The 25,430-nt window shown below is 44.9% G+C and overlaps 1 protein-coding gene across 3 annotated transcripts in view; it reads left to right on the plus strand.

The window, feature by feature from the left end:
- Positions 1-25,430, plus strand: part of LOC147726023 (transcription factor COE3-like) — a 521,578-nt gene that overhangs the window by 490,904 nt on the left and 5,244 nt on the right. For 2 of the 3 annotated variants that reach the window (XM_086960138.1, XM_086960139.1), the window contains exons 12-15: positions 7,213-7,278; positions 13,279-13,456; positions 20,134-20,319; positions 22,265-22,468. In XM_086960138.1, coding sequence (XP_086816264.1) covers positions 7,213-7,278; positions 13,279-13,456; positions 20,134-20,319; positions 22,265-22,468 — 634 coding nt within the window. Of the gene's footprint in view, positions 1-7,212; positions 7,279-13,278; positions 13,457-20,133; positions 20,320-22,264; positions 22,469-23,263; positions 23,340-25,430 lie in introns of all 3 variants that reach the window. The other variant, XM_086960140.1, reaches the window with a different exon arrangement.

Below are 25,430 nucleotides of genomic sequence, written 5' to 3' on the forward strand. Positions count from 1 at the left end.
AAAACGTAACACTCCTCTGAGACCCTTCCTGAGCTACCTGTCGCCCAGAGCCTACCACCACTATCACCTTCAACACCCCTGTGCCATCCCTTTCCTAAACAAGTAAAGGTAACATCCATCCTTTTACCAGAAGTGGAGGGGGGGGGGGGAGAGGGTTAGAAGAATATTTGGAGTCCCTTCTCTTTTGACACTGAGTTCCAGCTGCTATATAAGGATATAAATAAAAAAGATCTACTGATGGCCTCTTATGGAGCAGCTTTCTGTCCCTCATTTTTGTCATTTTAAAACAAAGCACTGTTATCAGCACAATGCTAATGCAACCCCCCTCCCATCCCCGCCTCACTAGAGGCCTCCTTTGGGGTGGGGCCTGCCCCCCCCCCCCAGTTTGAAGACCCCTGTTGAACAACTTCCATCCCTCATACCAATAAATATCTGACCACGTCTTCTTTTCCAATGCAAAATCTGTCCTTGGCATTCACTCCTGCATGTGGTTAATCTGTCCCAGGCCTTCTCTCTGGCTCATGGATGTGTTTAATCTGTCCTAGGCATTCCCTCCTGCTCATGCATGTGGCCAATCTGTTAAAGCCATATCTTCTGCTCATGCACGTTTGGTTTTTTCTACTGCTCATACATGCGTTTAATCTGTCCTAAACCTAAGCCTTTTCTCTGGCTCATACATGTGTTTAATCTGTCCTAAACCTAGGCCTTTTCTCTGGCTCATACATGTGTTTAGTCTTCTCAACTGCTCATACATGGGTTTAATCTGTGTTTAATCTGTCCTAAGCCTTTTCTCTGGCTCATGCATGTATTTGGCCTTCTCCCAGCTCATGCATGTGTTTAATCTGTCCTAGTCCTTTCCTCCTGCTCAAGCATGTGTTTAATCTGTTTAGGCCATCTCTTCTGCTCATGCATGTTTGGTCTTCTCAACTGCTCATACATGGGTTTAACCTGTGTTTAATCTGTCCTAGGCCTTCTCTCCGGCTCATGCATGTGTGTGGCCTTCTCCCCGGCTCATGCATGTGTTTAATCTGTCCTAGGCCTTCTCTCTGGCTCATGCATGTGTTTAATCTGTCCTAGGCCTTCTCTCTGGCTCATGTATGTGTTTAATCTGTCCTAGGCCTTCTCTCTGTCTCATGCATGTGTTTAATCCTCCTTTCAAGAATGCCCCAGCACCCCTTCCATCACTTGTAGTGCCAGTCATGTTCAATTTCCCATAAATCCTGGAGCGTGCTCTTCAGCTCCCGCCCGCCCTTGATGCACACGGTTGGCATCTGTGTCACTATCAATGAGACAGTCGATATGAACCAGGATTGTCCACCTCAGGATGTTTCCCTCTAAATCTGATGTTGTAAGTCATGCTCTCAAACAAAAAGAGCTCAAAAGTTTCAAACAAGTCCCATCTGGTCGATGCAGACCTGTGGCTTACAGAAATGTATCTCTCTTACTAAACATCAATCTAAAAATTCAGTCCTGCCAAATCAGCAGCCTGACAGATCCTTACCCCCCATATACTGTAGCTTGTTCCTGATGTTGTTTCCAAATACCTAGCTAAGGTACGTAATAAAGCGATTGACTGGCGTATTACTTCTAGCTTGGAAGAATTCGATACCGTGTTCGACTCCATGCTAGTGAACCACCTAGCTCATCTAGGGATGCAAGACAACGCCCTGCCACAAACAGGACATGAACGGTAGCTTCTAACCATTTCACCTACAAACCATCCTCTCTGCCTTGGGGTGTCCGTCAAGGTTCATCTTTGGACCCTACTCTTTATGTTTCTTCACTCGTTGACTTGATAAGACCCTTTGGACCCTCTGTCCTTCGTACACTGGCGACTCCCAAATAATAGTCACCCTATCCTACACTCCCCAGGCAGCGGAAGTAAATTTCCATAACTGTATCCGTGAAGTCGGATGGAACTCCAACTGTTCGAAGTTCAACGCAAAAAAGACTAAGGGCTTGGTTTCGATCTTGGCTGATGGGTTACTCCATCACAAGGATGAAGGGTAACCCTTCTGCCATATTACAAGCGCCGTACATATAATAGGATTTACATTTCAGCAGACAGGATTTTCATCACTGTTGTGACAGAGTAACTCGTCTGCAGAGATCAAAATCAGGCCCCAATTTCTAACTATTTGGACCCAGACTCGACTATATCAACCAACTCCAGGTGGCCCACCGCGTCTGGCACCTTACGAACACCAGGTAAATCAGCCTGGAAGTTTGGAACGCTCTTTGATGATTCATGACCTTTTATAATCGTATCGGTCAATTTACCGCGTCCTGTGTCAGCATTCTGAGGAATCAGCAGAATCTTTTCTTTTATCCCTGTTTACACACAGAAAGTGGTGGTCTCTGCCTTTATACCTTCCGCCTGGACTACTGCAACGCTCTCTATCTGGGAATCAGGCAGACATCCCAGCATAGACCCGAGGTAGAACAAAACGCGGCAGCACGTCTCATTCTGATCACACCGAAGCATCCTTCTGTGTCCAAGGAGCGGACCAAGCTACGCTGGCCACCTGTACGCAGGAGGGCTATGTCCAAGGCGTTGGCTTCGCACAGAAAGCTCTCTGTAAAGAAGGACCTAAATTCTTAGCATCGAGGTTCCACCTTGGTGTATTCCTGAGCATCATCTTAGAGCAGCTGACATCAAAAACATGATGGGACTGAAAGCCTAACGTAGTCGTTGGGGGGCAAATCATTCTCTTTCCCGGCGACCAAACTTTCGAACTCTACCCCAGCAAATGAAGTTCTCTCAATGCCACATGCGCTGTAGTAAATCCATAAAGACCTGTAATTTCACACTATAAACAGTTGGCAGTTTGTTTAGTATTATTTCTCTGACCTGAGTGGAGAAGTGTGGCTCAATGATTAGAGCGGCAGACCCTGATGCAGCGGTCTAGCCCGGTACCAGGATTCAATTCCCCGCATCGGCGGGTCTTGGGCTCAAAATTCCATGGACCTGATAATTCTCTCCTCGGTGCCTATTCCAATCATAGAGTCCCACTCTGCAACTCTGGGCAATAGCTTGCTTAATCTCCACAACGGCCCCCACAATGCTAAGGATGCCTGGCCTCCACCTTGGGGGTGCCCAGGAGTGGACGCCTCACAGGGAAAGCCAGGATGGGTTCCACAGCGGTATTCGTACAAGCGCCTTGAGACCCTTGCGGGTGAGTAGTGCGCTATACAAGTATCAATTTACATTTACATTTTACCTGGTTAGTTGGCTTTTCTAGCGCCAAGACACCTCATTCTGTATGTGTGCTTTACAAGTTCTTTCAGTACATTACTAATTCATTTATACATCGCTGACGTGTACTATTCGCATGAGTTTTTATCACTAACATAATGTCCTTTACATATTCACATTTTTATGTTGTGTTTGATGTGCACAGCACTCTGGCCCTCAGAGAGGCCTAGATAGCTCTCTAGAAAACCACTAGTAAATACATTTAGAAATGTGGGTCCTAACTGAATCAGACCCCAGTCCCTTCCAGCTACAGCCTGCTCCTTCACACCACAACTACACGGAACCACATACAATCTAAACAGTAGAGGTTTGGTATATGTCTCATGATTTGAACCATAACTACATTGTGTCACATGGAAGTTACACAATGGTAGTTTGGTCAGGGTCTTCATTCAACCAGATGTGAAGTTCTCCTGTCACCATTAAGGTCTAAGGTACCAGTTCTGTGAACAAAAAAAAATCTAAAAATGAGGGGTTTAGGCAGCCCTCCCACCTCCCCCCTAGCCCTCCTCATTCACTGCACCCGGTGTCCTGGAGTTATTCTAATAAACTCACCGCAAAGATAAATAAAAAAGCTGCTCTCCATCGCACACCCCCCGAGGACCACGTGCTTTCATTAAGTTTTATTTACCGCCATTCCGCAGAGAGCGCGGGATCGCAAAAACGAAATAAATAAATAATGGGCGAGACCTAATTAACTGATGCACACTAATTAAAGCCCTGCTAATGAACTGAAAAGTGCAAGCAGGAAGAAATGAGAGGCGTCTGATTGTCCAACCTGCTGTTCTTTGAATATGGATGGGGCTGTGTGCCGCGCGGCGTGGGGTGGAGAGGTAGGGAGAGATGGGCACCGCCAAATGAGGAGAGCTGTGAGGCGGAGTGTAGAAAAGTGCCCTTTTTGTATAGTCACCCCCACACTGTATTCCTCAACGCTGATAGTTTTGACTCTGAAAGTGCACAGAGACCTGGTAACCAGGCCCCAGTGACAGCGTTCTCTCCCTAAAATATGATGCATGTGAATTGGTAACCACAAGGACTTTCACCTCCCTTATAAATCCCTGGTAAGTGCAGGGCATGGTAGTTAAGGGGTCACCAGCGCCTGAAGCACTGTTTGTGCCACCCTGAGGGACCCAAGTAAAAAGATGACAGCATGCTGCAGGAGCAGTGCAACTGCTAAAACTCGAATTTGCCCTAGTGGCAAGGTCACTGCACTGTTTACAATATATGCCAATAACCCCTAAGGAAGGTCTCCTGAGCCCAGGAGGCAGGGTGTATTGCATTACAGGTGTGGACATATAAATGCAAGCTTATATGCCCCTATAATGTCCTCCTTCCATTAAGGACTAGTATAAGTGTTCAGGGGTCATAGGATAACATGGGCTGGCACCAGGGCACCCCCAGGTTGCCAACTCCATTATGGCCCCACTGAAAAGTGTAATGTTTTGTATCAAACAACTTGTCTCATCAAACACAACCCTTTTCTAAAGTCGGATTTAATGTGACATGCATCCAGGCGGCTTCCTTAGAAGTTGCCCACCTGGTTGCTCCAGCCTTTCCTGTGCCCTGGCTGAGAGCCTGCAGCTGCTGCACCAAGACTGGAATCTGACCCCCTGCCAAGAGCTGTGAACTCTCTCAGGAGGCACAAACGAAGGCCTGCATGGGCAGGAGATGTCACGTCCCTCCCTGACAGGATGGCTAGTGAAGTGGCACATCAAGGCGGTGAGCTTCAAAGCACTCACTGCCTCTGATATGCAATCATGCTTCCTTCCGCAGGAGGAAAAAGCCAACCCCCAGCCCCAGGCAGATTTACAACACAGGTGGGAGATGTACACCCCCAGAAGTCTAGTCACACCCCTAGGGTGGGCTACCTGGTCTTTACAGCCAGAGAAGGGTTCTGCCATAGAGGCTTCTGGGTGGAAAAGGTGCCACCCTTCACAGGAAGTTGTCATCTCAGGAGCGAATTAGAGGCTGGGGCAAGTAGCTCATTTGCTACTAGCATCCGCACCCCTAGATGTAGGATTTAAGGGGATCCCCTAGGACTTAAAAATCAGATTTGATTGACTTGCAACCAAAGGCAAAGAAGAGACTGGTCTCTGCGACTTTAGGACCTGCACAAAGCAAAGGTGCAATTACCTGTGGCAGCCAGCCTTCAACTGCACGACTTCGACACTTCCCAGACCAGAAACTGGCTCCAAAGGCAAGGGAAACCCCTCAGAAATCCAAAAGCAACACCAGACCTCTCTTGGATGAGAGGTACTAGTACCTTGCAGCCGGCAGATAAAACACGATCTTGGGACCAAAGAAGAACTGCCCATCGGTCCACTGAAAGATGGCATAAAAAGAAATTGTGTACCCAGTGTATTGTGGGTCCTGACCTCCAGCAAATTTCAGGCAGCTACCATTTTCTCCCGGATGTGGAAATACCACAAGGCTCAGCTTGCCGCTGCACAAACTTGTTGGTGGCCAGTCTAGCTACCACTACCTTTGTTCAACACTACGCCTCGAGGGAACCCTGCAGCGTCCTTAACCTGCCACCTCAGTGGCCCTGATGTCGAGTTTTTGCACCACTTTCCTCACCAGCACGTCTAAGCGGTTAAACCAGGAAACCTACGGTTCCCACTTCAGCACCAGGGACAGCCACACCAACTCTGCACCTGGGCCCTACAAGCCTGGTAAAATTCAACTGACTGTCGGACCCTGGTCCCGGGGCCCACATCACCTCAACCCCCAGTAATGTCCACTGAAATGGACCTGTATGTGACTGATTGTCACAAGTGTTTTTTTCCCATTGACCGCAATGTTAAAGTTTTGCTAGAGTGAAATTCACTGATGAGTTAGCGAGCTAGAACAGGGAGAGCGATGGACGAAGGAGGGCAGGTAGCGATCTAGACAAGGAAAGAAGAGCAATAGGCCAATGATGGAGGGTTACGATGAGATGCACTCAGAAGAGAGACATGTGACAGAACAAACCAGGAGTGATTGTGAACTGAAGAGGTGTGACTCAAGAGATATAAGTAGACACAGAAAAGAGGAAATTGTTGACCAGGAGCAGAAGAGAGAGGAGTAGGTACCATGAATCTCTTCATCCAGGCACCAGCAGAAGCTGTAACTGTGCAATAAAATCATATTCCTGCACCCTCTTCAACTAAAGACTGATATCTCTCATACCTGGTGAACATGCACAGACAGACGTGATCCACTATTAACCAGGCTCTCACCCAATTCATGTGTCATGAGTGTGCCGGGTAGCACACACAGGCCTGCCGATCTATGGTGTATATTAAAGCGCATAGAAAACTTCCTTGATGAAGTTCAAAAATGACTAACTATGTGAAAGTTTGCCAGTGGAAAGAACTATGCATGTCCCTAAAAAGTCCTTCTGTGGGGCTAGGAAAGTGTGTGTGATACAGCTTGAGATGTCCCGCAGAAGGCTGCCCGATTACAAAAAGGCGGTCGAAACGTTTTTTATACATTGCCCAGCTGGGGAGGATGTACCTGAAATGAGCCACAAGGGAGAGTCTTTGGTGTGCTCATTTTATCAGGAAATTTTACCAGTTTTCATTGGGATGACGCAATGATTGTGGGTTTGGGTGATTTGCCAACTGTCATACCAAGGAGACCTCTTACCTGTAGATCCCCATAGAGCTGCAATCCTCAGGGCTTACGTAGGGCAACATGTGGCGTACAGAGTTATCATTCGACAAATGTACTGTGTCCTAAATGTTGTTTATAAAAAATCATCCCTTTGTCTGTAGAGCTTCTCTTATTAACCCCAGTCGGGCAATATTTTTGCAAATGATATTGAGGATACAAAGTGTATGTTAGCGGATGTTCTGACTATCATTTTCCGGTACCACACCTTTAAGAGCTGTATTGTGCAGGCTCGCCTTGTGCTGCCTACGTCACGGTGACAGTGCAATGCCAGTTTCACATGGTTTGTTTTGTGTCCTTCACAGGAAGTCCTGCTGAAGAGAGCTGCTGACCTTGTAGAGGCCCTCTATGGGATGCCGCATAATAACCAGGTACGTGATACCACACAATAACCAGGTACTGGATACAGTGAAATCACCAGGTAGAGGTACCACACAATAACCAGGTACAGGACTTTACACAATAACCGGGTGCATGGTGCCACACTTAAACAGGTACTGGATGCCACACAAGACACTGAACCAGGACTTCACACAATAACCAGGTGCATGGTGCCACACAATGAGCAGGTGTCTGATGGCACACACTAGCCAGATACAGGACTTCACACCATAGCCAGGTGCATGGTGCCACACTTGAACAAGTGATGGATGCCACACAATAACTAGAGGACTTCACACAATAATTAGGTGCATAGTGCCACACATTAACCAGTTACTGGATGCCACACAATAATCAGATACAGGACTGTCCACAATACCCAGGTGCATGGTTCCACACAATGACCAGGTATCTGATGCCACATGACAAACAGGTGAGGGTACAAACCAACAGCTAGATAGGGAATTCAACATATTAATACAATGTGGCTGGAAATGCCCCAAAACTATGCGGAATACAATATACAGGTACACAATTACACATATTAATCAAGCACACAATGCCACACAGTGGCTATATGTGGGTTGCCACAACAGTAAACAGGTGTGTACGTTTGTGGGATGCCAAGCAATACGCATATGCTAGAGATTCTCTGGGTACTGGGCACGCCATCCACAGTATTGCCTATGCCATTTGTAGTTGCTTCCACTCGGCTTTACTAGGCATAGCCTGACTGTGCAGCTCTCTGCAAGAGCTGTTGTTACACATTTTTTTAACGTAGACCCAGCATGGTCTTTGGCTCCTCCCACAGCAGTATTACCCTCTCACCTCATGCTATTGACTATTTGGCGTATCATTCCATCTCCTCTGAAGTGTTTGCATTGCAATGCGTGAGGGACTATTTTACATCACAAAAGTACAATGGATCATCATGCATTAAATTATAAATTGCGTTGTACACAGAAATAAATCACATTTTGTTTTTTCCACTGCAGCAGGTTTTAAAACTATTTTAGACAGTAAAATGCCTGCCAAACATATTGGCTTAGCTGGTTAGCTTTAGAGCTATGAAGTAGTAATGCCCAATAACAGACTCTTTGTGCACAACCCCTTCTTCTTTTCTCTCATAGTGCTCGTGACTTTAAAATGTTTGACCTCCTGTAAATACTGCTTGACAATCCCATTTCTTATTGGGCCACAGAGCAGGCTGCATTCATATGTGAGTTTTTTGTCACAACAGCCCTTTCCAAGCTGCAAGCTCAGGGTGGCCTGCTGATGGCTTCCCACTCGGAGACACAACTAAGCAGAGGCTTTCTGCTGCAGCTGTGGCTCCCCCCTACCCCATATTGGTTTTATGTTACTTACCGCCCCCCCTGTGTCCCCGGACATCAACCCCAGATAAATTGCTTGCCAGCACATCACCTGATATTCCATTGTTTCAGGAAGTGGGCGCCCCCTCAGAGCCACTTTCTTTTTTTTTTAAGCATGTTAACCTTTCCCATATTTCTTCCTAAAAGTAATTGTTGTGCTGAGGCAATGTAGTGGAAGTGATGTTGCAGCAGTTTACCTCCTTGTTTTACTCATACCCAGACGTGGGTCCCATGCTCTCAATGCCACTGAAGTCAAGCTATCCTGGCTGATGAAGGCTGAAAGCTCGAAACCGGTCCTAGGATGCTTGTTTCCAGTACAGGCAGGACCTGGCCTGGCAGTTTGGGCTGGACTGTTGCCATTGGGCGCAGGGCCAAGACTGATTTGCATATGGCTGGGTCCAAACTGGAATGGCATGGTGAGCAAAAAAACTATGGATTCAAGCCCAGATCTCGTTACTGGGGTGAATGTATGACATTGGTCTGCATTCTGTCCATCAATTGTGTTGTACCGTCATACATTCGCCCTACTGGGGTCAGCAGACCACCATATCTGTGATTGCTTTTAAATAAAACAATGAATTTTTGGGGGAAATGCAGCCCGTTTTCCTCTTGTTGTCTTTGCACAGGTGTGTCAGCGCCTCCTCGTGGCAGCTTCCTGGAATGGCAGTTTCAGGTGTGAGACAGCGCCCCCTTGTGGTAGCTCTCCTGGCTGGCAGTCTCTCCTCTCGGTGTCCCTGCAGAGCTGTAAATCAACGCCTCCTTGTGGCTACTCCCTGGAATGGCAGTATGAGGTGTGAGTCAGCGCCTCCTCCTGGCTGCTTCCTGGAATGGCAGTCTCTCCTCTCAGTGTCTCTGGACAGCTGTCAGGGCGCCTCCTTGTGGCCGTTCCCTGGAATGGCAGTCTGAGGTGTGAGTCAGCGCCTACTCTTGGCTGCTTCCTGGAATGGCAGTCTCTCCTCTCAGTGTGTCTGGACAGGTGTGAGTCAGCGCCTCCTCATGGCAGCTCCTGGAATGGCAGTCTCTGCTCTCTGGGACTCTGGACAGCTGAGAGTCAGTTCCTCCTCGTGGCCGCTCCCTGGAACGACAGTCCAGAGGTCTGGCCCGGGACCAGGGTTCAATTCCCCGCCTCGAAGGGTCTTGGGCTAAAAATTCCACGGATCTGATCATTCTCGCCTCTGTGCCTATTCCAATCATGGAGTCCCACTCTGCAACTCTGGGCAATATCTTGCTTAATCTCCACAACGGCCCCCACAACGCTAAGGATGCCTGGCCTCCTCCTTGGGGGTGCGCAGGAGTGGATGCCTCACAGGGAAAGCCAGGATGGGTTCCACAGCGGTATTCGTACAAGCGCCTTGAGACCCTTGTGGGTGAGTAATGCGCTATACAAGTATCAATTTACAATTTACTCGTGGCGGCTCCCTGGAATGACAGTCTCAGGTGTGAGCCAGTGCCTCCTCTTGGCGGCTCCCTCGAATGACAGTCTCAGGTGTGAGTCAGCGCCCCCTCTGGCTGCTCCCTGGAATGACAGTCTCAGGTGTGAGTCAGCGCCTCCTCGTTGCCGCTCCCTGGAATGACAGTCTCAGGTGTGAGTCAGTGCCCCCTCGTGGCGGCTCCCTGGAATGACAGTCTCAGGTGTGAGTCAGCGCTCCCTCGTGGCGGCTCCCTGGAATGGCAGTCTCAGGTGTTAGTCAGCGCCCCCTCGTGGCCGCTCCCTGGAATGACAGTCTCAGGTGTGAGTCAGCGCTCCCTCGTGGTGGCTCCCTGGAATGACAGTCTCAGGTGTGAGCCAGCGCCTCCTTGTGGCCGCTCCCTGGAATGGCAGTCTCAGCTGTGAGTCAGTGCCCCCTTGTGGCTGCCCCCCAGCCCTGCTGTCTCTGCTGAGGCCTGCTCGTGATGCTCTCGTCTAGAGGCTCCCAGTTGAATTCCCTCCCCCGGCCTGAGCCCTTGTCTCCACTCGGGCGCTGCCCGGGTCCCTGTAGGGACATCTCCCGCCCTGGCCACGTCTGCCCCTTCATTAGCCTCAGACTCGGGCACTGCCCCTTCCAATTACCGCGCGTGAAAGGTCGCGGTGGTCACCATGTCGTCCAGGGGCTCGCGCTGTCACAGGAGCTGACGGCGGCACGTGGCCCGAGTTACATATTCATTCATTACTTCTCATGGAAGGCTATTATCCGCATATTGACTGAATGCAGCGAGCTAAAGAAAAGAGCTTACCGTGCCGAAGAACACGCGTTTTAGTATGTCGTGGGCAAGCAGTTGCCACTTGGAATGTGGCTTTTCCCTTCTACTTACATAATTGGTGGTTTGATAACGCCTACTATTTTAAATTGTTGGCAAATCATTTCTAGGCACTCAACATTATGTTCAAAAGTATACATTCTAGAAGCTTTTTTTGCATTTATTTTTTATTGTGAATAATCGTCTGGAATTTGTGAAATCTAATAAGCTTTACATTTTACGTAGACATTATTATAACTTTTTTAAAGGGTTTTACAGAGTCTAAACTATTTTTCATTTCAACAAAATATTCATACCATTTCACAGTATGTCTAAATATACAACATCCCACAGAAAATTCAATTCAATAGGAACCGACGTTTTCTTGACAATTTCACTGAGATTTTCTGTGAAAATATCCACGGAATATTCCTAGATCTGCACCCACAAAAATCCTCATTCTGCTGAAACTTTGAACTGATTTTTCTTGAAAGAAAGATATATTTGGGTAACTATTCTGTGAAATCTCTTATGGGGAAATGTTTTTCTATTCTTGGAAAGTGCCTGCGAAATGTAGAGTCTCCAGGATTTCTGCACAAATGTCCCTGGACGCTTTCATTGAAACTTTTGCCAAAATCTCAAGAAAAGTGGTTTGTCATTCTATTAAAGTTGCAACAGAATGGAGAATTTATCGCAACTCTGTCTAAATTACTTTGATACATTTTATTGAAATTTGTAAAGAAAATGGAATATTACTAAGAAAAGGACAAATTTCCTTGGAAATGTTTTCTTAGTCAGGAATTCCCACAATGTCATCAGTAAAAATGTTCTGCATCCTGTGCCATTAAGTGATCAGAAACTTGACAGTGACTAACAATGTCCTAATTCTGCATGCTTGGGAGCAATCCGGCCCTGTTTCGATACTAAGATATGTCTGCTTTCATACTCAGATGCAGCAGAACTGACTAATGGTTTAATATGAGATGCATTGCATTGTGATGGTGTTTGTATACAGATTTATTTCCCCTGATAAGTAACAGGCATGTTAACATACAGAAAAATATACACAAAATATGCCACTAAAGTAAGTAGAACTATAAAAAAGACAAGCTAAATTTAAGCAGCCTTTTGGAGAAGCAGTCAATGAGAGATAAACCATGTATCATTTAGACAATATAACTTTAGCATACACTTCACCTAAGGTTTGCAATTAAATGAACTTTTGACGAGAAACACACTGTTTGACATACTTTATTTTTTCTAAGAATCTTTTTTGTGGCTTGATTTGCCTGTTTCCTTTAGGTAGCCTTGAGTGCAGTTATTTGCACTCAATCTCTGTTGAGAGCTGTCAAGAGCTGTACCCATCTGTTGAACCCATGGGCAGCCATTTTGCCTCAGGTTGTGAACACGGTTTTTTGTTTGAGAAGGCAAGAAATATCTGATTGATGTCTAAAGCATAGGCCCATAAAAGCCTAGAACCATACTCTAAAAAATGAAAAAAATCTAAAGTTTATATGACTGCTATTGGTGGGAGCAGTAAAATGTTTCATCTCAAGGCAGATTGTTCCATTCCATGGTAAACATGAACCAACTCGCTCTTATGGGGTATCCACGGTGCCACTTAATTAGGAGTCCCTGTTTTATGGTATTTTTATTTTTTGCATTTCTGTCTGTATTTATACATATTTATTTTTTGGCCATTTCATCTGTATTTATCCATATTTATTTTGTGTTTTGCGTATAAATGAAGTTAAAAAACTGTACATTTCCATATTTATTTAACTGATAGATGTACACCTCTTACTTTGATGTCTGTCGTGTTTTATCTATTTAAGCTGTCAAATATTACATAACAATACATCCACTGGTAAATACTAGCATGATACCATGAATGTTTGTTGACATATGCCGTTATTTAAATACATTTCATGCTGTGTTTTTATTTCCCATGCTGTCCATATGCTCAGCTGCTGGCCTATAATTCATCAAAGACAGCATGGAGAGTCACTTTAAAGGAGCACAATTGTCTTTAATTATCCCCTTTAAAAATAAATGCAGGCAGAAAACACATTGTTTTCTGTCTTTATTTATCTGTAAAAATTCGTAAAAACGGATATCAGGGCGCCTTACACATAATAGTCTTGTTACAGTTGTGATCCTTCAACATGTATTTATGTACAGAACCCCTTCCCAGTCCATGTCAGTGTGTCTCCTATTCCTCTCTCTTGTGAGTGAGTGATTCAAAAGTATACATTATTACATTTGAACCTTTTACAGTGTTTCACCTGTCAGTCATAGGAACTGTCATAGAGTTCGTACAAGGGGCCAAAATGTGCCATCTTGTGAGTTGTGTTCTGGTTCCAGGGATGGAGCAGAGCTCATTTTTTGCCTCTGCCTTTGCAGGACCACCTCTTGAAGCGAGCAGCGGACATTGCCGAAGTCCTGTACAACGTACCGCGCAACACCAGCCAGCTGACGTCCCTCACCGGCAACCACGCCCACTCAGGAATGATGGGAATCAACTCCTTTGGAAGCCAACTGGCCGTGAACATCGCAGAAGCAAACCAGGGTACGGATCAAGGTGAGCGCATGCGTGTGTGTCTGATGGTGGGTCATGGCTAAGGCGGGCGTAAAGCTGGGTCTGGATCAAGGCGAGCACATGCGTGTGTGTCTGATGTCATGTCATGGCTATGACAGGCGTGATGCTGGGAATGGATCAAGGTGAGTGCATGTATGTGTGTCTGAGGTGGTGTCATGGCTAAGGTTGGAGTAAAGCTGGGTCTGGATCAAGGCGAGAGCATGCGTGTTTATCTGATGTCGTGTCATGGCTGAGGCTGGCATAAAGCTGGGTCTGGATCAAGGCGAGCGCATGCATGTGTGTCTGATGTGTCATGGCTATGGCTGGCGTAAAGCTAGCAATGAACCGAGGTGAGCACACGCATGTGTGTCTGATGTCGTGTCATGGCTAAGGCTGGTGTGAAGTTGGGTCTAGATCAAGACGAGCGTGTGTGTCTGATGTCATGGCTATGGCTGGTGTAAAGCTGGGAATGGATCAAGGCGAGCGCATGCATGTGTGTCTAATGTCGTGTCATTGCTAAGGCTGGCATAAAGCTGGGTCTGGATCAAGGCGAGCGCATGCTATTATTATTATTATTATTATATAAAATTTATACCGCGCTCAGTTACCCGGGGGCATCCCGGCGCTGTGTGTTAATGTCGTGTCATGGCTAAGGCTGGAATAAAGCTGGGTGTGGATCAAGGTGAGCACATGTGTGTGTGTCTGAAGTCATGTCATGGCTAAAGCTGGCGTAAAGCTGGGTCTGGATCAAAGCAAGCGCATGCGTGTGTTTCTGATGTCATGCCATGGCTGTGACAGGTGTGAAGCTGTGATTGGATCAAGTTGAGTGCATGTATGTGTGTCTGATGTCGTTTCATGGCTATGGCTGGCATAAAGCTGGAAATGGATCAAGTTGAGGGCATACTCGATGTCGTGTCATGGCTAAGGCTGGTGTAAAGCAGGGAATGGATCAACGTGAGCGCATGCGTGTGACTAATGTCGTGTCATGGCGAAGGCTGGAGTAAAGTTGGGTGTGGATCAAGGTGAGCGCATGCGTGTCTTTTTGATGTTGTGTCATGGCTAACGCTGGCATGAAGCTGGGTCTGGATCAAGGTGAGTGCATGTATGTGTGTCTGATGTTGTGTCATGGCTAAGGCTGGTGTAAAGCTGGGAATGGATCGAGGTGAGCACATGTGTCGTGTGTGTGTCTAATGTGTCATGGCTAAGGCTGGCGTGAAGCTGGGTCTGGATCAAGGTGAGTGCATGTATGTGTGTCTGATGTTGTGTCATGGCTAAGGCTGGTGTAAAGCTGGGAATGGATCGAGGTGAGCACATGTGTCGTGTGTGTGTCTAATGTGTCATGGCTAAGGCTGGCGTGAAGCTGGATCTGGATCAAGGTGAGTGCTTGTATGTGTGTCTGATGTCGTGTCATGGTTAAGGCTGGTGTAAAGCTGGGTCTGGAACAAGGTGAGCGCATGTGTGTGTCCAATGTCGTGCCATGGCTAATGCTGGTGTAAAGCAGGGTGTGGATCAAGGTGAGCACTTGCGTGTGTGTTTGATGTTCTGTCATGGCTAAGGCTGGCTTGAAGATGGGTCTGGATCAAGGTGAGTGCATGTATGTGTGTCTGATGTTGTGTGATGGCTAGGCTGGCATGAAGCTGGGTTTGGATCAAGTTGAGTGCATGTATGTGTGTCTGATGTCATGCCATGGCTAAGGCTGGTGTAAATCTGTGAATGGATCAAGGTGAGCAAGTGTATGCATGTGTGTATGTGTGTTTGTACTCATGGGTCCTTAGATACACCAATGCAAAGTGCAGGTTAGCACATAGGGGTAGATCAGTTGGCATATACTCACCAGAAAACATATCTAGGCAAGGAATAGAAATAAATAGGACACTGATAAAGGAGGGTGCATACACACATGTCTGCTATCAGGTCATTGCAAGGGCTAGCACGCCACGGAGAATGCGTCAAGATAAAAAGAAGCAGATTATTCTCCCTACTAATCAAGTCAGTGCCTACTCCAAAGCTGCAACCAGGGAAAAGGCAAGACTATGCATGGGGTGTGTGCGCATATTTGCGTGTATGTGTATGTGTCTTCTGATAGATCTCATGCAGGATAAGAAAAAAACAGGACAGATGCATGTGAGTGTACCTCAGCAGGTGTCTTTGGACATGGCTTGGCCCCAGTTTAATGTAAGCCTGTGAGCCTTCATCTGGTTCCAGACTACACAGGCCTGCGCAAACAAAGTCTTTGGTGGGGCGGAGTCCATATGTGTCTGCCTGCTGACTGAGCCTGGACAGAATTGGCAAAAGCAGGTTAGGCATTGAGGTAAATCGATGAATGTACACATGATGAGATGGTCACCGGGACCAGAGTAAGGGTAGGATTAGAGCTAGTTGCTGCGCCTCCCAGTTGTCAGAGCAACGAAGCGCTCTGTCACGCGACCCGTCAGCTCAGACCCATTTCTCTAGAGGTCTCAGATCGCCAGGCCAACTAGGACCTGGATCTAAATGCAAGGCTGGTTACCATTACAAATTGTGAACCAGCATTGCAGTAGTACTAGAGTTGAATAATTGTCCTAAATACGGTGCTGATGAAGTGCCACTAGACCCGCTAAGGGCATGAAACATGTCGCCCAACGTCCATTACACGTGCCCTGTAGGATCATTATATCCACTCAGGGTCACTCTCTTTTAATTAGGCTAGTGCGCCCTAGGAATAAAATATTAGAAAGGGTTGTCCTAGACCTATTTTAAAATCACTCATACACTCACCACACTACCTAGCCCACAAGCCCGCACACACCTTATGGCTTAATCAAAAAAGATCTCCGCCAAAGAGCCCCATCTTGGGTGCCTGTGGGGCATTGCTGCTCTGGCCCGACGAGGAGCCGACCCAAAGATGAAGTATTACATTCTTCGGGGTGTGTGAGGGCACTTTTTAGAAAGACCTGAATTTTACTTCACTTCAAGGAACTGTATACCCCCTGCATGTTGAGAGATGCCAGCACAAACTGGCACAAAGACGGCTAGATTCCAAGATGAGTGCATGCATGACGGCAGGAGTAGTCACAGATATTACACCCTTGTACTATTTAGTGACCCATGTTCACATCTTAAATTCTAAAGCCCTATTTAGAGGGTTTTTGCTCTTAAATGTTACTTTAAAGGATTATCAATTGTAAAATAAAAATTGCCTCTAACATGCTCCACATGGCCCTATTTACCACTCAAGAGCACTCCCAATAACATTGAAAGTTTCTTATTAATATTTGATTCCAAAAATCCAGTATTAAGCGTCAGAATTGGTGCTCATTGCCACAAAAGACCTTGGCTCTGATTTGGAGGTGGACACATTTTTTTTGGCACCAGCCCTGTCCACCCAACTTAGAGTGTACAGACTCCATATCAAGGGTGGACAGGCCATCTGCCAGTTTATGGCCAATGGCATCCATCTGCCAAAGGGTCTTTGTATAGAACGCATCTACTGAGGTGGGCGTTAGGCAAGTGTGCAGCGCTCACCCAACAGTCACAAAAAATACTTTATTGCACAGGTTCTCACCCACGGTGCTCTCAAAAAGAGGGGAGAACCACCCTACTCCACCAATATCCAATCCTAGGATTGACACACATTGTTTTGACGCTATGAGGCACTCGACATTATATCAAAACGTAGTCTCTAGTACAGTATACAGTACAGAAAGAGAAATGATTCTTGATGATATGACTTTATTATTTGGTGCTCCGACCTCTTCTTAAGACAATCTTGTAAGCTTTAGCCAACACGTGTTTCCTCCCATATGGAAAGGTCTCCCCATGACTTTCTCAAGGCTCTTAGATTCCGGAGATCCTATAGATGGTCCTCAGTTCCGGTTGCATTTACACCTCCAATATGTAATGTCCAGCCTTCATGTGTCTCATTAGAAATGTAAGCGTCTGAGTCAGTATGCTGGAGATCAGCATTTGTCCCAGACTTTCTCTATGGAGGACTCTCCCGGTCACTTAATTACTATTGGACAGGATGGAAGATATTCTTACATCTAGAGACCAAGTAATTGTATTGCATACTGCATAGATCATATATTGACCTTTAATGGTGGCAAATATACATACACAATATTGAGGAGGGCAATAGGAGGCGATATTATTGATAGCAGATTATTGTTCTGCAGCAAACATAATATAGATCACGCTACAAAACTTATATTCTGGGCAGACTCCACAGAAAATTCTGCTGCTTACATTTCTAGTGGGACACACTAAGGCTGGAATAAAATATTGGATGTTTAAATGCAATCAGAACTGAGGATCTTCTATAAGATCTCAGGTATCTAAGACCCTTGAGAAAGTCGTGGGGAGACCTCCCCATATAGGACGAAACACATGTTTGGGAAAGCTTTCGGGATTCTCTTAAGAGAACAATAAAGTTTTATCATCAAGAGACCTTTCTCTTTCTGTATCGTACACTGTACTAGATAGTAAGTTTTGATATAATGACGAGTGCCTCATAGCGTCAAATCTTTGTATAGCTGTATAGAACAAATCCCTCATCTGATTTCACTTCCCTGCAGTCATCACTGTTGCAGGATGTTTCACGGGTCAGTAATGCTTTGTTGTGCCACATGTGACCCACACAATAGTACAGTAATAGGCCAGTGACATATAGAAGGGATATCTGAACGAAAGCAAGGAGCTATCCATCGCATATGCACATCCTTGGAGGCCTTTGTCACCGTTAGCCACATAATCCTACTTTGGCACCTGGAGACCATGCTCAAGCCAAAAAAACACAATGGGATGGTTCCACTTATTTCTTGATACATGTTTCTTGCCTCTCCTCCCCAAATGTATTAGTCACCTGTGGACTACACATGTCTCTCACCTGGTCTCTTCACATAACGACTATTTCTCTCTGCAGAGGACTAAGGGCTATTTGCCTCAATTGGTAAAATGCAGTGCTGTTCACTGTCCATGAAGGGGGTTCTTAAATCATCTGCCTGACCTCAGATATATACATAATCACAGGGTACCATGATCAAAAATAGGTTTATAGGTGTGATAAGTACTCCAGTAGTGTCATCATCCTGCACCAAAGAATCCTTCCCCACTTCTACTGGCATGCTTCATCCTAGCGTCTTGTCCACATTGAAGGTACATACTTACCTGAATGGGCTCTACCAACTTGGAGGTCTTATTGACGTTGCACTAAAGGATCCGGTTGTATTGTTAAAATTATCAAGCAAGTCACCCAGATAAATTCTTTGCAGGTACCACTGATGAGATAAAAACCTAAAAAGATAGGGATTTTTCAAATGCTAATTATTTTCACAGTTTTATGTCGACCTGTTTCGACCAACCCCAAAGCCTAGACAGGTCAGTCGCCTCCCTCAGGATCAGAGATCGCTAAGACGTGCTCTAGTAATCAAGTAATACGTTGTATTTAAAGATGTTCCAGTGCAGTTACATGAAAGTAAATTTTTTAAACAAATTAATATGCTAAATATTACAGATGACATAATTCAAGTGTTTCCTGGCAGTTAAAAACAAATAATACATTGTCATACAATCACTCTCATTTATTACCACCACAAATCAAAATCCTGGTGTGCATGATACACCCATGTGCATTTCTGCCAGCCAACACAATGCAAAACTCATCTAATTGTGAAAACTGAACTTTTGGTCTGCACATCATCACCAAATTGTTCTCTTTTGACCATTGATTTAAAAAGAATTTTCTGAAACTAAGGAATACTAATTTCGCATACATGTTTACATTGCTGGTTTTACAAAAATGATATGAACTATGAAAACTGGAAATAGTGTTTCTGTGATATTTTACAAATGTGTAACAAGTTTGTATATTTATTGACATAAACAAGTATTATGGAATAATCTTGATATCTTCAAAAAAAGAAAAGATAAAAATAAATGATATAAATATATACTGGCTTAATATTTGTCTTCATCATCAATACCATATATGGTGTAAGTCTAGAGTTTCTCTGCATACTTTAACTGTAACTCACCGTGCCCAGGTGTGCCTTTACACGTTATTGAATACTCCCTGTCAGGGCTTGTTTATCCTTCATACAGGTGCCCGATTCTTTCCAAGATCTTAACTGATGGAATCTACAGACAGATTCACTGATGGGATAAGATGGATGTGTAGAGATAGACGGAGGATTAACTAATGGGATTTAGAGATAGATTCACTGATGGGATAAGATGCTGTATAGATGGACACAAGATTAAACCGATAAGATTTACAGATAGATACGCTGAGGGGATAAGATGGAGATATAGATGGATGGAGGATTAACTGGTGAGATATATAGAGGCATATTCACTGATGGCATACAATGGATAGAGGATTACACTGATATGATATACAAGTAGTTTCACTGGTGGGATAAGATGGATGTAAAGATGGAAAGAGGATTAACTGATGGGATATACAGATAGATTTACTGATCACAGAGAATTTGATGAATATTTATAAATGTGAAATATTTGTGTATGGGAAGGTATGAAATCTGAGTGAAAGATCCCATCTTTCTTATCCCGATTATCTCTTCTATATTTGTCCTAACATTGTTCCATGCTCCTCCTACCTCTGAATCCCACCTGTTTCTCCTTCACTCAGTGACACAACTTACACTACATCTCTAACCCTTTTGCTTCTTCCACTCTCGCAGGCTATTCTAGGAACACAAGCAGTGTGTCGCCCCGGGGGTACGTGCCCAGTTCCACCCCACAGCAGTCCAACTACAACACCATAACGTCTAGCATGAATGGCTACGGCGGGGGTGGAATGACTGGCCTTGGGGTGCCCGGGTCACCCAACTTCTTGAACGGATCCACTGCCAACTCTCCATATGCCAGTAAGTTTTCTGTAACATTCCTGAAATCTAGAATTTTTTGCCAGTTGCCAGCCATGGATTTAGGATACAAAAGTTGGATAAATTGTTCCATAGCTCAGAAAACAAAGATGTTCTAAGTCCTGACAAGAGTCGGGGAAAGAGATACCTTGCCCGTAAGTGCACATTTCCTCCTCGCTAAAATGGCTTCTCCTGCCTCATAAGGTGATGACAACCACTGACTTTGGGAACTGTGAGGCTATTGGGAGTAAGAGACTATTTCACAAAGAGGTCTAGGATGTGATATAACATTACTTGGTGCCCTGCTTGTAGTGGTTGGGCCACAGCACTTGTAACGTGTGCATTGAGTGTTTATCAATGATGATGTGCATTACTCTGCCATTTTGCTAGAGATTCATCTCATGCAACTTAAGATTTCTGGCAATAGTTATTTTTAATGAAAGTTTTTGTAATTACCTTTTTGTTGTTGTAAAGAACTGCTTCCCACCCTAAGGTGGGCTTGCGGAGTTTGCATAGTTTTCCCCACTCGCGCTCCCTGTAGAGCGCGGATTTCTGAAAAACCTCCACCTAGTGGAGTTTTTCCTCTCTCACTGCTCAAGGAAAATCCAATGCTATACCACCTCCCGGCGAGATTTCTCAATGTACCTCACTCTTCCGCTTGTGGAACTCATGCGGAGCTCGGAGGAGTATTTTACCCCACAAACTCAGCCCAGGCCTACCCTAAGGCCATTTTGCAGAGCTCAAGTGTGCAGGGAGGATTGCAAGCTGAGCAAGGTCAGGCAAAATCTGATCAGTCCAGTATTTGTTTGTTTCCAGTCGTAGGACATTGCACAGTTGGTTGACTATCTGAAAAATCAGTATTATCAAGTTTCCTGAATCGCGTGTACTTTGGTTCGACAGAGAGTGTTGGGCCACATGGTAGGGCTGAGAAAAGTTTATATGTCACACACCAAGTTTTTAGCAATTTCCAAGCATTACACTTCACAAAGATTTGCTGTAGAATACTGGAAAAAGATGAGTTTTTGTTAATATTTTTCAGTTGTAAAAGTTTTACGTTATTTGAGCGATAGTCTGAGCTGTTGGTGTGATCGTGGCCTATTCACAAATGCCCATTTGGTTATAAACTTACATTTGTAAAGGAATTTTTTTTTTACGCCATCTAGGAATTTCAAAGGCGTACCTGTAGCTGTAAACAATTTCACATGTGTGGATTTATCTAACACAAGTGCAGAGAAACATTTACCTGGGAAATCCCATTCAAGGGGTAGGAAGAGGGTGTTCCAGGGTTGGTTTGCCTTGAAAGTTTAGGGATGCCCACAGGCATGTACGGTTGTGGGCATTACAGAACATTTGTTCAATCCTTAAATGGTTAGAGATGTACTCCTGTCGAAGAAGGAAATGGGAATAGATCACCCCAGATTTAGGGTGCAGGGGTAAGAAAAGGGCTTTCCCAATGAAGAAAAACATTTTCGCTGTAATAAAGAAATGTGCGCTTCCACAGAAGGATCGATTCCTCCTGTCTGGATTTCTCCACTATAGAGAACTCCACACAGGATGAAAAGGAGACCTTTTAAAAAGATATCTGACATCTTTAGTAGTACGCCTGGAGGTCTGTGCCTGACTCCACTTTATAGACATACTACTAGGGATGTTAGTAAATAAATGGAAAGTACACTCCGGTCTGGGAGTAAATCTCTACATGTACATTCAGGTTTATTCTCGTGGATCAGGCCTATTGCCTTTAACTATTTATTGGCCAGCTCTTAGGGTACAGCCTGTTTCTTGATACCCAGTGTTTTGTTGACATGGCCGCTGGAAACATGTTCAGACCAGACTTTATGGACAAAATGTTTGTACCTCCATAACCTGCTGCATTGATTGTTGGCTGACTCATGGGCATTGTTACCAATGTTTCAATATTATCTTTTTTCTCCCTGTCTCTATCTAGTTATGCCCTCAAGCCCACCCCTCGGTGCTTCCTCCATCACACTTCCTTCCAGCGGCAATTCCTCCGCGTCGGCTGGCGTCTTCTCCTTCTCGCCAGTCAACATGATCTCTGCCGTCAAGCAGAAGAGCGCCTTTGCCCCCGTTGTCAGGCCGCAGACCTCCCCACCACCAACGTGTACCAGCACAAACGGAGGCAGCCTCCAAGGTGAGTGCAGCGGTATGAGGTTCTACTTTCAGACAAGGACTGGGCCCAGATGCGATGGTCAACATCACTGGTCAGCGACAGTGCCCTGCAAGTGTATTGATGCTGCTGGCCTAGCGGGTGAGGGGTCACGTGATCTCTCCAGAACCTTCAAACTCTGTGTCGCATTACCTAATTGCCTGTCCTTCACATCTAGACTTTCACCGGGGTTAGTTTGTTATTTTGTGATTTTGTAACCAAACAGTGGGCAAGGAATTTCAATTTTAGTATACCTATAAATCTTAGATTGACCCATTTTCACTATTGTTTTTATATCCTGTTCTTTTCCTAATCCCCTTTTGCTACCTTGCTGATGCAATCTCCTCTGCTTGTCCACCATTCTCTCTTCTCTTGTGTTTTTATTTCGGGCCACAGCTCTTCTGGCCTCTGCCCTTTGCCCCCATGCTTCTTATCACACTTCCAAACTTTTTATCTGTGAGTCTGTGATCCACACTCTCTTCTTTTCCTGGATCTGAATACTCTCCATGTCTCGTTGCCTCCCTCTTTTTTTTAAATTGTTGTTCCCTTTTGTTATCACTACTTTTTCCTTACTGTTTCCTTTATTTCTTTCCTGTTTACTTCTCCTCTCATATTCCTTTCTTCATCAGTCCTTTTCCCAACCTTAGCCGGCATGCTGCTCTCTTTCTCTGTTCCTTCTCCTAAATTCTCCCTCTGGTGCCTCCACCCTTCCTTTGTGTTTGACACCTGTTTCTTTTTCTCCCTTCTCCCAATGCCGCTCTCCATTGACCTGCTCTACAGACCAGTCTTTTGAGGACTCGGACAAGTACCACCCTCCTGCTCGCTCCATGCAAGGGCTGACCTATTCCTAAGCACAGTACGTCTCTCTCTTCCTCTCACTGTTCCCCTTTCACTGCCTTAGCATGCTCACCAGCGCCCCCTGTAACATGTAACATGCTGGACTATAGGAGCCGTCATCCATGGGCTCATTCCATTGGTGGAGTCAACTAATCTGGCTCCACCCATGTAGATGTCAGAGCAATGGGCTGCATCGATTGGCTTTATCAAGGGCCATGTTTCTGTTTTAATGTGCTGTTCATTGAATCACTCTCAACTTGAATAACACTAATCTCTTGGAACAATGGCGTGCTAGGGCATCAACAATTCAAAATGGCCACTCGCTAGAACTCCAATTCACCACACAAAAACATGCGGATCAGACAGTGGCAAGTACCAACAAACTTCATCTCCCATACAACGAGAAGAACTTCCTAATTCCTGGCCTAAGCCTCATTCTTGGCCTCCATCCTTGAAAGTATGTAAAAATGGGCCTGAAAGACACCTGCAGCTATGGTGTTGTCATTCACATAATGGAACCTGAAAACCTAGTACAGATTCTTATCTTTTACTCAGAATTCCGAGGCAAAAACAAGCCCATAGAAAGATTACAAAACTATTGTGGGCAGAGGCCCTTAGTGGGCCACACAGGGCCAAAGAATCAGTTTCCTTGTTATTTTTTCTTCTACTCCTGAAATGGGCCTAGTTTGCTGTTGCATAGTTACACAAAAAATTTGAGAAAACTACTCAAAATGATATGTAATTACACAAAATGCAAATCCTTCATTCGTTGCTATTTTTATGACACAAAATACATTCTTGGTCAATTTTTTAAGGTAAGACTAATTTCATGTTTATTAAGAAAGTTGAGTTTTCTTAGAAAAGAAAATAATGAAAAAACTCTTCCCAGAGATGGGTTGTCTGAGACATTTAGTTCCCTTTTCTCCTTTTCCCTATTAACGGCTGTGCAAGTAACATCAACAATTCAAACATTTTTCTCCGGATCACCTCCAGACCCTTATGCTATTAAAGGATTGAGACTTCCTTTAGACTCCATTATCCCAAGGTTGGGGATTCTCACATGAATCAAGCAAAGCTTCTAGCTATTGGAAGTGGGTAATAGACGCTTTGTTGGTGAAGAAAACTTTTGATGATCTAACTATGAACCAACAGTAACACTCCTTTTTCAGGTTAGAATTGATGAAAGTTTTGCTACCACTCAGTTTACACAGTTTATTGTATCCTGTAACATCTTGGATTCTTTCGGTCATCAGACAGCGCTGAAACTGTACTGACCACAGTCGCAAATGACCTCCATTGGATTTTGGACAGAAATGGAACTTCTGCGCTGATTTTTTTTTGATTTGTTGGAGGCGTTTCACACCATAGCCTACCCTGTTCTTAAACAATGGCTTAGGGATGTTGGTGTGAAAGACCCGTCTCTGAGTCTGTTATTCTCCTTTCTCTTTGGTGCCTTTTTATCTCGGAATTTAAAAATTACTATTTCTTGAGGATTGGCACTGAGCCCTACCCTGTTCAAAGTATATGTGGTGTCATTAGCTGACCTAACATTCGCTTTGAGAGTACATTTTTACTGGTATGCAGATGAGACCCAGCTGATTGTGTGTTTGGACTGCATTACTGCTCCCTCTTGTAATACATTTAAAGAGTACCTTAAACTGTAAAGTTATTGAAGAATGAAACTCCTTTCATATCAATAATGACAAAAAAAGGGTGATCATTTTGGGAAATTCATCTTTCTGATCAGCCCCTTGGTGTCCAAACAAATTAGGTTCTTACCATGTTTCATCTACCTCCTCCTGAACTCCAGGGGTAATTTTTTGTTTTAAAAGACCTTTATTGAACGTATTTCCAGAGGCGATACATATATATCAGGGCCTACAACCTACCGGGCCGGACTCTTCAAACATTTTCTCAATTAAAACTGTTCAGTAGTACACAGCCGTATGTCCGACAACCCTGGGGTCCGGCAGCGCACTCTCAATCATTCCCTACGTACTATCCTCTAATGCGCGTTTTTTTTGCTGTTAGGTCTTATTTTGTTATATTTTATTTTGTCTGTGTCATTAACCATAACTCAAAACTGTGGCCAAGATACATACTCACACTC

Source organism: Lissotriton vulgaris, chromosome 3_1 (assembly GCF_964263255.1).
Source record: "Lissotriton vulgaris chromosome 3_1, aLisVul1.2, whole genome shotgun sequence".
Taxonomy (NCBI): Eukaryota; Metazoa; Chordata; class Amphibia; order Caudata; family Salamandridae; genus Lissotriton; species Lissotriton vulgaris.